The sequence below is a fragment of the Ailuropoda melanoleuca genome, chromosome 13 (assembly GCF_002007445.2).
Source record: "Ailuropoda melanoleuca isolate Jingjing chromosome 13, ASM200744v2, whole genome shotgun sequence".
Taxonomy (NCBI): Eukaryota; Metazoa; Chordata; class Mammalia; order Carnivora; family Ursidae; genus Ailuropoda; species Ailuropoda melanoleuca.
Window position 1 is genome coordinate 27925943 of NC_048230.1, and position 16067 is coordinate 27942009.

Sequence of the window (16067 nt, forward strand, 5' to 3'; positions counted from 1 at the left end):
CCACTCCAGGGAAGGCCGCGCAATCATCTTTATTTACCTTAGTAAAGGCTGTGGTGGTGCCCTGGAGGTTAGCAGCAGTGGGTGGCAGGAGGGAGTGGGGGAAAGGGCACCAGGTCTTGGAGAGAGGGAGGGACTCTCACTTCTCTGGCCTTAGAGGGGCGAGAGGGACCCTGGAGCGGGCCCTTTCAGCCCTACTTCTGGGCACGGCTAGTCCCGTGCCTGCCCCCCACAGTCTTCCCATGGAAAGCAGAGCACAAACCAGAGCCTTCACTCTGCTCGTGCCTCTATTTCCCGAATGATAGAGTACTACCTACAATATGAGGGTACATTTTGTATATGAGTAAGAGGGGAACCACAAGGGCCCTTGGTTAGGGAAAAGCAGCAGGTCACCGTAGGGTGGGATGTGTCAGATGTATGGTGGTGGCTTCACCTAGCCGTGTTTGCTGGGGTCGCCAGGCAGCAACTACAGTGGCACAGAGGCCTGGGTGGAGGGACTGTGCAGCAAGGAAGGGGCCTTTAGAATTGGGACAAAGCGTGCCCTGCCCCTGGGGACAGCAGCCCCTCTCTCCTGTTTCAGCAACTTCGAGAGGGTGAGTCACTTCCTTGATTCCCACGAACCAGTGGCCAGGTGTACCCGGTTGCCCCCAACCTCCAGCTCTGCCGTCTAGCATCATCCCAGCCGCTGCCTCCACCAGCTCCACCTGCCTCCCCTCCAGCCGTACGGAGGGAGGACTCCTGGGCTTGACCTCTCTGTATCCAACCTAGGGGCCAGGCAGCCCCCCTCTACTCCTTCCCAGCACCCCTTCCCTCTCCACTTACACTATAGATCCCCCAAGTGCTGAGAATCAGGCTCCCACATGCCTGTGGCAAGCCCACAGCGCGCCCACATGTCAGCTCAGTGGGACTGAGACACTTGAATTGTTGCTCAGGAGGCCCCTCTGGGATCCGGGCAGGCCAGGCATTCTGTCTGGGGACTACTCCAAGTGGCAGATGTCCCCACCCACTCTCAAGACTGTTCAGGGTCGGTCTAGACGAAGAAACCTCTGGCCAGGGCTATCTTGCCTGTGGGGAGTTCCCTTTCCTGTCTCAGAGTCTCGGTTTTCCTCCAGCAGCCTGAGGAAACTCTAAGGCCCACTTCCCAGTTACCCCCAGGGACCACGGCTCTGGCAACAGTTGCCATGACAACAGGGATTAGGGATATCGAGGGCGATTTATTGGGTCCCAGGCCCTCCCCAACTTCTCTCCTTCCTCCCAGTTCTAACCCAAGCTGCTGGCCATGCCCCTCCAGGCAGCCCCTTTGGGGTGAGTGCCTTGTTAGTTGGGAGTTACTGGGTGTAGGGTGGGTGCTATCTGCCAGGTCTAGTACCCACAGAGCCTAGGGCAGCAAGCTGGTGTAGAGGCTGGCGGGACGAGGAGAGCAGGCGGGATGAGTGGGAACTTGGGTCTGGGGAAGTCAGCTCTCAGAGGAGGGGCAACAATCCCACCGCTCAGGCCCCTCACACTGTGGGACAGGGGCCACCAGGTGGGTCCTGCCTCACATCACGTCCTTGTGCTCTTGCTTGGACTCCTTAATGACCTGCAGGGGACAGAGAAGGGCACAGCACCCTAGTTAGGGGCTCACACAGACATCAGGCCCACCACTGCTAGGCCATGAGACCTCGGAGAAGTCCCAGGTTTCCTGGGTCTTTCTTTCCTATGAGAGTAACCAGAAGCCCCCCTCCCCCAGCAACTGCCAGGAAATGAGGTAACACTTGTAAGCATTTAGCACCTCGCTGGACACAAGGCGAGCTGAAGTGGTAAGATTCGCTAGTACTGTCACTGGTGTGACGGGGAGGGCTTATGCCAAATGCTCCTTTCCTATGCCTCTGGCAGGTTCCTTTTATCAAGCCAGAAATTGAAAGTTGGGCATGAAAGCTACTAACTTTAATTTTCTCTCTTTCCCTAGGCCTGGTGCTGGGGGTGCCTGCCTCTGAGGGTGAGACAGGGAGAAAGTCTAAATCAGGACTCCATCCAGTGGCCTCGGTACCCAGGCTCCCTAGAACCCACCAGCAGAGGGGACAGGGAATTGAATTACATCCAGGTTCCTTGCCCTCTTCTAGAGCCTCCCTGGGAACCTCTTCTGAGTGATTGAGAACCTTTTATGTGCCAGTTTAGGCTTTCTTCCAAAGCCTGGTCTTAAAAATTCCTGGAGGCAGCCAGAGCTGCTGGGTCCAGAATCTCAGGTCTGCTCTCCTCACCTCTCCATCCCGCATCTCCACGGTCTTTACCACGATGTTCCTCTTGAGGTGGCCTTCTGACACGGACTTGGTGTCCAGGCTGGTTTCTGCAGACATAGGGACAGGAGGCCTGCTGTTGGCTCCTGGGCCACTAGACATCCTCCCCCACCCCCAGCTTCCCCATGAAACCCACAGTCATGCGGATTGAAAGTCTATCCAACCAGGCAGAGAGGGCCTAGGCTCTTTCAAAGGGGTTGGAGAGCCCCAGGTCCCCATGGTTGCTGGTCCATCCAGTGTTTTGCTCACTTTCCTGGCCTGGCTGCATTTCAGTCCCTCTTCAAGCTCTCACTTGGCACCTGGCTTTCTGACAACCCAGTGCTGTGTGGAGGAAGGAGCACATGGGCTTTGAAATCAGGCAGGCTTGAGTCTCAGCTCAGCCACAAGGCTGTGGGCGAGTTAATTTACTTCTCCCAGCCTCAGTTTCCTAATCTGCAAATTGGGGATGATGGTGTCTACTTCTCTAGGTGGGAGCAAGGAGTCAGTTCACTGAAATGATATATGTTAAGTGCCTACCACATTTTAGTGCCCAGCATACGTGGGTCTCTTTCCTGTTCTCCTGCCCCTCTCCTGCTTCTCTCTGCCCCTTCTCCGGGCCTTATTGACCCTTGACCGTTTGGCACTTGGCAGTATTACCTCCACCTGGTCTGCCTGGTTAAACTTCTGATGCTGAACTAAGCCCCGGGACATGCATATCTTGTGTTCCTAAATTTCTAGAGCAGAAGAAGTCTTTTTTTCCTTAGATAAGAATCATTTGAGGGCCACATCCAAGTAAGAAGTACTTTAGCCTTTCCCCCCCTCAGAGAGAAAAATGTAACATGTCACACTCACTAATATTTAAAATTAAGAGCAGAGAGCATAAAACTTTATTCACTACACGAGCAGCAGTCCAGGGGGAAGTAATCCTCTGGGCTGAATCAGCACTGAGCTGAGCCGTGGAGCCTCGGGGACAAATGAATTGAGCAGAGAACCTGGCCACCAGGCACGGCAAGACCCGAGGGGCCCTCCCAGTGATGGGGAAGAGGTGAGGCAGAGGCTGGCGTTCGCCCAGAGGCCCCAGAGCATCTCATCTGAACACCAGGGACATAGCACTTTGAACACCTGCCAGCTCTGCTAGTTTAACCTACATTTACCCTGTGCCAGGTCCTGGGCTGGGCACTGAGGTCGCTGGGAAAATGACACAGGTTTCCCTTTAGGGAAACCTGGAGGAGGGAGCCCAGGGAGGCAGGGAAAATGGGCTTGGTGAGGCTTGCTCCCTGTCAAGCTGAGAAAAGCAGCGAGTCTGAGAGTCTGAGAGGCAGGCTGCTAACCGAGAGCCGGCGGGGCTCCATTTACAATCTGGTGAGCCTGTATTGGTATAACTTGTACTGTGAGGCTTTTGAGATGTCTTGTGACCTTGTGACTTTCCCCTTCTTTGGTGCTTTTGCCCCCTGTAGTGACAAGCAGTTAAAAAAAACAAAAACATAAAACACTCAGATGGGCAGAGCTTGCTCAGGGATCTGCGGACAGGGCAGAGGTGGAGACCTTCCCCAGTTCTGCTATAGCAAGGGGTGCAGGGTTAGGGAATGGGTCACAGGGCAGAGCAGGACAGGAGCAGCTGCAAGCCCCACCTGGAATGCCCTGGGCTGCCGTGTTCTGGTCAGAAGCTCTGCGTTGAGTTATGAAGGCCCCCAAGGAGAGCCCTGGACTGGACCCCTTTGCCCTGGTCCTCGGCCCCAGGCCAGAGCAGCAGCCCACCTGGGGAAGAGGGCAGGAATCCAACACCCTGCCCACAAGGCCCTGCTCTACTGACCTCGGATCTGCAGGTTGGAGAAGGTCTGCACGGGAATGGTGATACTGAAAGACAGTAAAGGCAGAAGAGTGACCAGGCTGCCCAGGGACATCCCCGGGGCCAGGCCCTGGTTCAGGGTTATCATGACAGCCTCAAGGCCCATCTCCTGGCTTTCTCCAGCAGCCAACGTGCTCCCTGGGGCTCCAAGAGTCTGCAAGGGACTTGGGTGTTGTCCGCCAGGGGAACATCTCTATTTGAAAGCGTGGAGGCCTGGAGGGTGGCAGAGGGGAGGAGGAAGTGGTGAAGAAAGTTCCAAGACAAAAGAGACGGGTCAGGGGAAAAGAAGTTCAATCTTCACTAGGAGGGTGGGGAGTGAGCCTCTTAGTTTGGGAGGTGACCCAAGTCCTCACCCTACGACCTGATCGACATTGCTTGAATTGAATCCATTCATTTATTCACCAAACATTTATTGAATACCTACTCTGTGTTAGGCGAGCACTGTGCTGAGCACTGGGATAGAAGGCGGCAGGACACTGGCTGAATAAGACAGTACCAGAAGGGAGCAAGGAGACTCCAGGGAGGGGCAGCTGGGAGGACTTCCCCGGGGCCACAGTGGCATCTCACCGGTTCTCCTCGCCCTCCAGCAGCTTCCTGTAGGTGGCGATCTCGATGTCCAGGGCCAGCTTGACGTTCAACAAGTCCTGGTACTCCTGCAGATGGCGGGCCATCTCGTCTTTGAGGCTCTGCCCCTCCTCCTCCAGCCGGGCCAGCGCCTCCTGGTAACTCGCCGCCTCCCGCGCGTGGCGCTCCTCCTGCTCCCGCATCTGCCTCTCCAGGGACTCGTTCTGTAGGGTGGAGCCGGCAGGTGCCTCGGGGCGGGGTCACACTGCCCGCCCCCGGGCCCTCCCCCGGCCTCACCTTTGACCCGAAGTAACTTTTCAGAGCCTCGCAGTCCCGGTCCCCGCCCCTGGGCTCCGGCTTGCGCGCACCCGCGTGCGCCCGCGCTCACCGTGCCGCGCAAGGACTCCAGGTCGCAGGTCAAGGTCTGCAGCTGGCGCCGGTAGTCGTTGGCCTCATGCTTGGCCTGGCGGAGCAGCTCGGCGTTGCGGGCAGCGGCATCGTTCAGGTCCGCAAACTAGCGTGGGGGGGGGGGGGGGGCCCTACGCTGAGGAGCGGCTGGGCCCCACGGTGCGGGAGCTGTGCGGGCCGGTGGGGCTCCGGGAATGCAGGGAGATGGGCAGGACCCCAGGCTTGGTGTCCAGGGCTCCCCAGGACTCTGGCCCTGGTGGGATTCTTCCCAGCGACTGTGACCCATGGGCAGAGGGCACAGAAGGCCCCTGCCACGTCGGCAGCACCCAGCACAGTGCCTGGCCAGGGAATGAAGGAGCCAGTGGTGTTGGCCACAGAATCCAGAATCTTCTGCACTTGGGGAGCTCTGTCCAGGAGCCTGAGCCCCGGCCTCCCCCACCGTGGCCAGCGGGGCCTGGTGAGTGGTACCCGGGGTTCTCACCCCCTAGCTTGCGGTGAAGCTCTGGGCTCCATCCGCCCTTGACCTGCTCAGAGCCATCGCTGGCTTCTGCCACTCACGCTCCTCAGCCTGGCCCCTGGCATCGCTGGGCCCCTGCCCCGCGCTTTCTTGCACTCCAAATGCCCTTTCCCTCTTCTCTTCATGTTCTTTTGCTGCCACTCCTGCCTCACCCCAAGGCCCTCCCTTTTATGATATCCTCCCTATTCCCTGCACTGCATATACAGAAAGCCCGCCCAGCAGTGTTCTCTCCAGACACCGTACTTGGGGGCACACTGCGTCTCCCTGGTGAGACAGGTCTCTGGATGCTGGGCAGTGCTGGCATGCAGCGGATGCTCAGTAACCCAGGACACAGACAGCAGGCTCCCCAGTGCGACAGCTGTGGTTAGACATCTGGCTCTACCATGTAGGAACTGTGCGACTTTGGGCAAACTCGTTAACCTCTCTGGACTTCAAATCTCTCATCTGTCAAAGAACAGTACTTTCTTCGTAGTAGGTAAGATAGACAATGCATGTAAAGCGCAGGGCCTGGCACGCAACAATGTTGGCTGATAATAACAGTAATAGTAACAATAACAATGATAATAGTAGGAATAAGAAGTCCTTATTGGAGGGGCGCCTGGGTGGCTTAGTTGGTTAAGCATTTGACTCTTGGTTTCGGCTCAGATCATGAGCTCAGGGTGGCGAGATCCAGCCCTGCAGGGGGCTTCATGCTCAGCATGGAGTCTGCTTGAGATTCTTTCCCCCTCCGGCTCCCTCCCCCTCGGCTCCGCCCCCTGTTCATGTGCATGCAGGCTCTCTCTCTCTCAAATAAATAAATAAAAAATATATATATAAAAAGAAATACTTATAGGAAGTAATGGTGCCTTGTGTGACCCTGGGCAAGCCACCTCATTTCATCCTCTCCCAGCTTCCTCCACCCTTGTTCCCCAATTCTCTTGTATGGAGCCAGCAGGGCTGCCTGGAGGTGGCAGGCTGGCCCACAGTCAGGGCTACCTTGGACCGGTACCACTCCTCGGCCTCATGCATGTTGCTGGACGCCATGGCCTCGTATTGCGTGCGGATCTCTCTCAAGGCTGCCGTGAGGTCTGGCTTGGCCACATCCAGCTCCACATGGACCTGCTGCCGGGCCAGCTGCTCCTGGAGCTCCTGCACCTCCTGGCCAGGATGAGAGAAGGGATGCCAGGGCTGGGGGCGCAGGCTGCCGCTGGGGTTTCCCCACAGTATTATGCCCTTGTCTACCTGGCCCTTGGACGCTGATATTGGGGAAGGGAACTGGGGCAGTCCTAGTTAGAGGAAGTGGCATGGCCCAGGCTAGGGGAGGCAGAGGGTAGTTTGGGGGCCTCATAGTGTCTGCCTCCCAGGTTCGGCCAGGCAGGAGCACTGGAAGCGTGCCTGTGCGCTTGTGGGAGAGTGACTGAGTCCCTGTGGTGTGGGTGTGTCTGTGGGTTCCCAGGTTCCATGGCATCATGGACTCTGAATCCATAATCTGAAGTCAGAGAGCTCAGTGGTGTCTTTTTAAAACGAATGTCCCTCATTTAAATGGAGACAGGTGACAGTGGGGGTGATGTCAGAGAGACTAGCTAGGTGACCTTAGCAAGTTCTTTAACCCGTCCAGGCTTCGGTGTCCTCCTCTGTTTCACAGGGATCATACTGGAAGATCATACTGGAAGGGCCCCTAACTCACAAGGCTGTAGTGAAATAAAAAATGGGGCAACAAGGTCTGTTCTAATTCTCAGTAAGTGGTGTGTGTCTGTGTGAATTTCACCAGGGGCTGAGGATGCTCTGTCTTCTCTAGGTCTGTCTCCCTCAGTCTCTCTCTCTTATTTTCTCTCTGTCTCTGAGTATTCTCAATCTCAGGCTCTCTGTCTCCCTCTGTCCATTCCAATCTCTATGTTGGCCTTACCTCCTCATGGATCTTCCTCAAAAATCGGATTTCCTCCTCGAGAGACTCAATCTTCCTCTCCAGATCCAGACGGGCTAAGGTGGCTTCATCTGCCTCCTGGAGCAGGGAGGGTCAAAAAGGTTGCTCTGACTCCAGACTCCTCCCTGCTCCCTAGCCTTGTCTGATCCCTCCTTCTGTGGCTGGAGAGAGCAGCACATTGCTCTCTGGAGGCCTGGGCTTGGGGGCTGTTTGAGTGAACTGCTGTCAACCCTTCCCCCCCTCCCCTCCCGCTCCCCTCCACCCCCCTGACCTGTCGATAGGTGGCCAGGTTGTTCTCAGCCTCCAGCCTCAGGTTGGTTTCATCCTGGAGCCTGGGGTAGGGAACACATTCCTGGGTCCAGGCTCTTCTGAGGATCTTGGACCCCTGCCCCAATCTCCCTGGGGGTGGCTGCCAGAGAGACGACCCCCCCCCCAGGACCAGTGGAATGGCAGGAGGAGTGAAGGGCAGAGGGTCTCAGACAGAGCCTTGGCCAGGAGGGTGAGCAGACAAGGGCCTTATCAAGGCCCGCACACCAGCTCCTGCTCACACAGGCTGCACGTGTGCGTACACGCCCTGCTGCGTGCACGAGTGCACTCTTCCTCCCACACGGGGGGCACACACACGCGCGGGCACACACACACACACACACGCCCTGCCAGCTCAGCAAAACACCACACCCTGGGTTTCCTCTGACCTTTGCAAAGAGGTTTTATTAGAATCTCTGCTTCACAGCTCTGCAAGCTGAAGCGGCTTGACCAGGGTCATAAGCTGGTGATGGGCAGCATCACCTGTGTTCTGAAGCCAGGCCTGCCTGTTCTTTCCCTCACCTCCTTTCCCCCAGAGCCCCATTCTCCCAGTGCACACCAACCTTCCGTTCCCACTTCTCCTCTGTATGGACCCACAAGGCCACCAGGCCCCACAGTGAATGAAATATGAAGACCCTGCCTTCGGGGTCCCTGCCTGCGGGTTCCCTGACTGTTCCCACACAGCTTTCCCCAACGGGGAGGTGCTGAGAGTACGCTGGCTCCTTGGCAAGTTGTCTTCGGGATTCAAATCCCTGGGACTTGGAGCCTTCTCCCAGTCCCTGCCATCATCTTAGGGAGCAAGGACAGCCCTTCCCTCCCAGAGATGGGGACACAGAGGAGCCAAGGATCATGGAGTCAACTCCCCCCCACCAGATCCTGCAGGTCTGCAGGCCCTCCCGCTGGGGCAGGGGTGGGGGTGTGGGGTGGGAAGCATGTTCCCTGTTCAGGAAGTCCCTCTCCCCAGGGCCCCTCCTCACTTCTGCCTCAGGGTGCCCAGGTCCTGTGCCAGATTGTCTCTCTCGACCTCGAGCCGGGCGCTGCCAGCAGTGAGCTGGTCGAGCCGCAGCCTTAGTTCACGCAGCTCAGCCTGGTAGACATCGGCCAGCTTGGTGGGCTCCTTGGCCCGCAGCTGGTTCAGCTCCGCGGCCAGCGCCTTGTTCTGCTGTTCCAGGAAGCGCACCTTCTCGATGTAGCTGGCAAAGCGGTCGTTGAGCTCCATCATCTCAGCCCGCTCACTGGCCCGGGTCTCCTTGAAGCCGGTGTTGAGTGCCCCGGCCAGGGAGAAGTCCACCCGGGCCGGCAGTGGAAGCGGCATCCTGGCCAGGGAGAGGCGGGGGCCTGGCCCCAGGCGGCGGCCGGAGACCAGGCTTCCCCCCACCACGTCCGAGGAGGAGACGTAGGAGCGGCGAGCAGCTGAAGTGACCCGTCTCCTCTCCATGCTGGCCGGGCTCTGCTGGCTCCTGGGGAGTGAGGGCTTTATGGCAGCGTGGGCCGGCCTGACGCTGCCCAAGCTGCCCCTGGCGACGCCCCCTGGCATAGCCTGATGGGGAGGGGCTGGGCCCCAGCTCGGCCATGGGGAGAGCTCTTCTCACCCCACCGAGGTCACTGTGCCCAGAGGCAGGGCCTCCCGGGCACACCAGCCCCGGCCTGGCCACAGACGAGATACTAGTGGGCCGTGCCTGGGGCCAGATGCTCGGTGTGCGGCCCTGACCGCTGGGCAAGGAGGCCCTTCCCCTGGGAAGGTGGGCCAAGAACGCTCTGGATCAGATGACCTCTGACCTGCTTTCTACGTCTTAGATCCCATCACAGCACCCCTCCTTCGAGTGCTTGGCAAGTGCTGGGAACTTGCAAAGAACAAACGTGTTCCGTACTCTCAAGAAGCGGCCTCTGTCACAGTTTCCAGCTGAGCCCCCCTTCCTAGCAGACTGCTGGACTCTTCCCTCCGAACATGGGCTCCTGCATTCCTGCTTTCTCCCCCTTCCCCGGAGGCTGCAACTGGACACCAGCCCTTTGTCTAGAGGGTCAGTTGAGGCCAGGAAGGAACCTGGAAGCTTTGAGGGGGCAAGAGGGACAGGCGCTGCACTCCCTGGCCTTCCCCCTGGACCACACTTAAGCCCCTGCCTCAGTCCCACGGGGCTCACTTACTCCTTGCCTGGGGCTCTCTGCACCCCCCAGTCTGGAGCCGGGCCTTGACAGCTGCACAAAGCAGTTACAGATGAGCTGGCCGTCCTGGCTCCCGTCTTTGTTTCTGCATCACCCTGTTTCCCCGGCCACCCGTCACCTCACTTTCACACTGGAGATTTATCTCCTTTGAGTTCCCACACATCGGGCTGAGAGGACTGGAAGGCCTCTGGGGATGGGTCAGTTTGGGAGCCCAGGAGCCACTGGGTCTGTACTAGGAGCCCAGGGCCAGCGTCCTATAGCCTGACACTTCAGCTCTATCCACCCTTCTGTTCTGATCCCATGGGGGGTGGGGGGCAGAGTCTCACCCAGGCCCCTCACCCATCTGTGTCCTTGGACTTCTGGGAAGCCCTCCTCTCCCCACCCCCACCCCTGCTGTCCATGCCTGGGCCTCTGATCCCTTCTCCTGGACACTTGCTGAATAGAGCCTTGTTTTCCACCACTGGTCAGGGCGCCACATGGAGAGGGCAGCCCCCGGGGGGCTGTGTTGTTTTTATCCCAAGATGCCAGGCTGTTAGGCAGAGTACAGCCCAAGCCCCCAGCTCAAAGAGCTTCTCGGAAGCCTCTGAGGGGGCCGGGGTGCAGTGGGGAGCAGGCTCTGTGCCCACCCCCGACCATTGTGTCTGTGCCAAGGTGAGTCATTCAGTGGGTACAAGGGGAAGGCCCTGGGGGGGCGGCCAGCCCAGCACTGCCAGGTCTCCAGCTCTGCAGAAAAGGCCTGGCTGCTTGCCCCCTCCCCAGCTCCCAGAGCCAGCTCACACCCCTGAGCTCTTACCCCACGCTGGGGAGACGCACTCCATTTGGGAATGCTATGGGCTGTGTGCTGAGGTTTTCCCCGGTGAGTCCCAGCACAGAGAGAAAGGTGAGGGTTCCCAAGTCTTCAGTCCAGGACCCTGGACCTGAGCAGTAACATGGGGAGGGGACCCTTGGGGGAGGGGATGCCCCATGACTTTTGATCCTGCTGTGAGTGGAGGAGCTGGGAAACGTCAGGGGGCATTAAAAGAACAAGACGGGACAAACCCTCGTCCCAACTATTCCTGTGACTAGGAGTGGCTGTCCCTCTAGCTTGCTGGGCAAGTCACAGTGTGCGGCCTTCTCTCTTTGTTCCAGTGAAATCTAGGTGAAATGAGTATAAAGCAGTCTTGGGTGGGGACGGGGTGGGGGGGGTGGAACCAGAAGAGGAAGGGCTTGTCAGTGAGGCTTGTCAGTGACTAGTCCCTGGGTGTATATGACCCAGGCTTATTTCAGCAGCAGCAGAGAGAGGCCCCCCATTCAGCCCCTTCAGCCACCTCCCTGGACATGTGTCACCCAGCCTTCTTGGCTCCATCCTCAACCTCCATCCGACCCTAGACCCATCCCCCATGCTTAGGCCTTAACTACCCTATGATGTCCACATAAGAACCAGAGAGGTAGACGGACACGGTCGTGGTTGTTTGCCAAACTTTCATTATTTTGTATGACACATTCGTTGTAGAAAAATCAGGAAAATATAGATAAGCAAAACGAAAAAATTTAATTAGCCATGATTTTGCCACCTGGAGATAAACACTACTAGATTTTCCCCCACATATATAAATTCATTTTTTTTTACAAGTAGGCTCATGCTGTACAAATTATTTTGTAATTTGTTTTTTTCACTCAGCAATATGTTGTGAACATCTTTCCATATCGATAAATATTTATATACATCATCATTTTAACAGCTGCATGGTTTTCCACTGTGTGCATTAATTTACCCACGCCCTATTGTTAGACGCACAGTTGTCCCCCCTCCCCCACCTCCCTCCCTCTCTCCCTCCCTCTCTCTGTTCTAGATCACACTATGCTGCACAGTTGCCCCAGGCAGATGCAGCTCCCAGCCTCCAGACTACTCCCATCCTCCTGGCCTGGCTCAGACCCCATCTATGTGGCCCCTCCTCTCCTGCTTCCCTAATCTAAGGGCCTCAATGTCCAAAGCCTCAAGCCAATCCCTAGACGGACTTCTGCATAGACAGCAGGAAGCTGCAGGCCTTGGAGAGAGGATGCCTGGATGTCTCCCCACAGGGCCTTCAGGCAAGCCACGCCCCACTTCAAACTGAGGTGGAGACAAGACGGTCTCCCACCCCCTACGCCCCTCCCCTGCATCAGAATCCTCCAGGATGCCCTCCTGCTTCCTGGGACAGATCAGTACCACACCTGGCCTCAACCCACACACAAGGGTGCCCAGCATTTTCTCAATTTGCCCGCCTCTAATTCAAGCCACTAGATTGCTGCCCACTGGCTCCCCTTGTGCCCCTGCCCCGTTCCCAGGGCCTGGCACAGCATGGTGGTCCGCAAGCATGGGTGGGATGAAGAGAAGTTGGGTCTCTCCAGTGGACTCCTTGGCTTCTACTGAGTCCGTCCATCCCACAGGGGCCCCCTCCCTGAGGAAGGGAACCAGGCCCCGGTGGCCACTAGATGGCAGTGCTCAGCTGCCCAGGTCCGAGCGGCCGCAGGGTCCCGCCGAGGGGAGAAAGCGGGTCTCACAGCTGCAGGCAGGCTTTCTAAAACCCAGATTTCTTTCACCCGGAGGGATCACCCCACAGATTCTCTAGAGTTGCTTCTAACGGCTATGACAGTGCCCTCTCGAGGAGAGGGAGGCCACGGCCATTCAATAGCTACATGATCTTGGACTACTTCAGGAACTTCTCTGAGTCTCCATTTCCACACCTGTAAAATGGGGACTCGCAACCCTTACTTCCAAGGTAGTGGTGACGATAAACTCAGGGAAAGCCGGACACAGCAGTTGCTCTACAAATCACAGCTTCCATTTAATAACAACTACCCAGTGCTTCACTTCCAAGGTAGCGATGGGGTGGGCCAGGAGGGGCAGGAGCTGGGCCTGCCCGGGGACCCTGCCGTGTCTTGTTGACTCCGCTGGGGGTGGGCAGGGGACAGCGTATAGGTACCTCCCCAGGACAGTTACCTGGGAGTGTGGTCGGGCCGCAGGGTGCAGCAGCCAGGGGAGAGAGGGTGAGAGGCAGCACCATTTGTCACCAGACCCCCAGTCAGTCGTTCGTGGCTGTGGGTCTGCCAGGGACCACGCGTGAGTCATCTCTACCTGTCCTGGAGGAGACTCAGAAGAGAGGCTGTCTCCTAGGCTGCTCTCTCACTCCCTGACCTCCCCTGGGGCTCCATCCCTCCATCCTTGCCCTTCCCCAGCTGTAGACTTGAGGCCCACAACCCCCTTGGTTTGAGAAGCTCTTGGTGTGTCCCGTGGGAGGGGTCTCTCCTGCACCTCAGCCTGAGGCTTCCCCAGGAGAAGGGCCCCCATGAATAGGGACTTGGAGTCTCCCTAAGGATAGGGTCCCTCGGGACACCCTCTCTTCTGTGGGAGCTCTTTGATGCGAGCGCCCATGGTTCACTGTCGGATGGGAGCTCCTTGAGGGCAGCGGCTCTCCCCCCTCTCAGGAGGGCTGCCTCAGGCCAGGGTCGCTTCCCTCTCCTATCATCTGTCAGCCTGTGCGGAGCCGGCTCTGCTGGTGAGAAGTGCCCAGCTCCTGTGGCTGTAGAAGGGTTCCCGGATGAACTCCCAGACTCCTTCCCCCTCCTCCTTTCTGGCCTGTCAGCACTTTGTTGGAAGCATCAACTCACTCACCTTTACACGGCCAGGGGCCAGGCTGCTGTGTTGGGGTTAATAAGCTCAGGCCCTTTCTCTTCAACCCCCCTCTCCCCACCTTCCTGGGCGCTCCAGCCTGCCCCCCACTTTCCAGCTTCTAACCCTGAGCCCTGCTTTTTAATTGCTTTCCCTGATCTGTTCTGCTCTCTGCTCCCCTCCGTCTCCTTGCCTGACTGCGTCCCTCTGGGAGGGTGAGAGGCGGGGGCCAGATGTGTCCCTGGTGGGAGGAGGGGGCTGGCGGGCAGCCTGTTATTTCCAATCCAGTGGCCCTCGACATGGACAGGATGAGCCAGGGAACAGGGGTGGAAGGGATGCAGGCGAGCCGAGGGCAATGCTTCGGGAGGGCTGGAAAACATGGCCATGGTCTCCAGGCCCCTGGGGGTGACTCTGGTCCCTTTCTCCCCTCACAGCCTCCATCCCAAGCCCTCAGAGATCCCTCTTCGCGAAAGAACATGGAGGAGGGAAGACAACCACGAACTAGATTCTGTCTGGGAACCAGGATGCCCCAAACTTAGCTAAGAGCCAGAGGGACATTCCTGGGAAAACCTGGAGACAGACGAGCAGGGGTGTGAGAGGGACTGAGTTAGCAGCTGCCAAGGGCCCCCCATGTTGTGACAGAGTCCCCTGCGGGGGTGGGGGGGGTGAGGGCAGAGCTGATGGCTGGGGGTGGGAGGACCCAGAGGGGAGAGCCCAGTCCCCTTCCCCTTGACAGTTCCCAACACCGAAAGAGGTTTGGGCTTCCGCTCAGGTGACAGGGACAGCCGCTGTCCTGACTCTCTGCATGAAGGGACAGTGTCTTGTTCTCTGTGTCTGCAGCTCCTGGCACTGAGTCTGGTCTCTGAACTGGGCAGGACTTTGCACCCCAGGGTGGGGTCCAGACGCGAGCAGGCCAGGAAATGAGCACAAAGGGCCCGGGAAGAGAGTACTCCTGAACTCTGAGACACGGAGTGGGGGGCTCTGCACAGGCCCCCGGGGTAGGAGAGGCCAGGTGAAGCAGGAAGAGGGGCTTTAGATCAGGCTGGGCCTGCAGTGGGCGGGGGAGCCATCGATTGCTGTGGCTCAAGGATGACTCTCTTTATGTAAGAACAATCCAGTCTCAGAGCCCCGTCGCCACCCACAGAGGTCAGCTGGGAGCTGGCTGTCAGCTCGCTGGCCCCCTCAGCCCCCGCCAGCTCCCCGTGAAGCTGGGACCAGCCAGGCTGCCTCCCGGCCAGCAGGATACTACACAGCGAGCACTCTCAGCCCGACCTCCTGTGATTGAGGGCAGGAGCCACACGTCCTTAACTCCATTGGCAGAGTCTTTGTACATTTAATGGGTCACCCGAGAGCACATTTTGCACCATGGAGCCCCAAATGTTTGCTGAGCCAATGGCCGGCTGCAGAACGTCCTTGTCAAGAGTGACCCCTTCCACTGGCAAGCTGCCCCCTGCCTAGGCGAATTCTGCCTCGTGCAACGGAGCCTGTTGTGCCAGGCTTGCCCTTCTGGCCCTCATTACCAGCCGCCTTGTCCTGCGCGGGCTGTCTCAGTGCTTGCAGGGGTGATGGTGACCATCAAATGAGATAATATATGTGAGGGCCCCAGGAAATGGGCAAGTTATTCAATTTGAATCCCACCAGCACTTGGCCAGGCCTCCTAAGGTCAAGGCACCACGCCAGGCCGCTGGGGGCTACAGATGGGAGGCTGTGGAGGCTTCTGTGGGAATCACGGCGCACCGGGGGAAAAAAAAAAACCTCATTAAGCCTAATTGGAGAGGCGGGAACGCCAGGCACACGGAAAGAAATGATGCCTGCTTGCTTCTAAAGGGAAGCAGCTCGGTGTCACGTGAAGAAACAGACCCTGGTCTGAATCCTGGCGCCACCACTTGCTGTCTAACCCTGGGCGTGGTCTGTGAACCTCCTCAAGTCTCTCTCCTCATTACCTCATAAGTTTGCGAAGTTTTGAGCGCTGCCTGCAGCCAGGAGGGACCCAGGGCTCCTCTTGTATGTTCTCTCTCCTCCTCCAAAAAGGAGGCAAAACTGAACGGGGCAGGGCTCACCAGGTGGAGGGGGAGGCTGTTCCCCCAGCACAGCGGGGACTCATTTGAAATTAGCAGCGTTATTTACACACTGCTTGCAATGTGCTAAATACCTTTAACATGTTTGTTTTCCGAAGCAAGTTAAACACAGGCTCCTATCATCCTGTTTACACTATTCATTCAGCCATCTGCATCCTCCTAGAGAGACAGAGGTAAACCCTGGGTATGGGTTGAACCCTCACAATCCAAACGGGTGCAGAGGAAAGCCTCGAACCAAACCGTGTGGGAGTGGGGCTTCTGGAGCTGCAGGGAGGAGGACAGCACGGGGTTCCAGAGGTCAGGGCTTAGCCTAGGGCCTTACCTGAGACCCGGGGCCCCTAAACACCGTCTCTGACAGCCGGATTCTTCGCAACCGACACCCAAGGCCGCAGGAGG

General features: G+C 57.9%; 1 protein-coding gene across 2 annotated transcripts; it reads right to left on the reverse strand.

Moving 5' to 3' along the window:
* Window positions 1–13: 13 nt before the first annotated feature.
* On the reverse strand, window positions 14–9262 carry GFAP (glial fibrillary acidic protein). Of its 2 annotated transcripts, XM_034640149.1 has the most exons (10): window positions 8777–9262; window positions 7765–7825; window positions 7476–7571; window positions 6566–6727; window positions 5054–5179; window positions 4669–4889; window positions 4066–4109; window positions 3584–3703; window positions 2238–2323; window positions 14–1576 (listed from the first exon to the last, which is right to left on the reverse strand). In XM_034640149.1, the coding sequence occupies exons 1-10, from the start codon at window positions 9235–9237 to the stop codon at window positions 1535–1537; spliced, it is 1419 nt and encodes a 472-aa protein (XP_034496040.1). In that variant the 5' UTR covers window positions 9238–9262; the 3' UTR covers window positions 14–1534. The 2 variants fall into 2 exon arrangements, with proteins under 2 accessions (XP_034496040.1, XP_002919795.1); XM_002919749.3 differs by lacking the exon at window positions 3584–3703.
* Between the last annotated feature and the right edge of the window lie 6805 nt (window positions 9263–16067).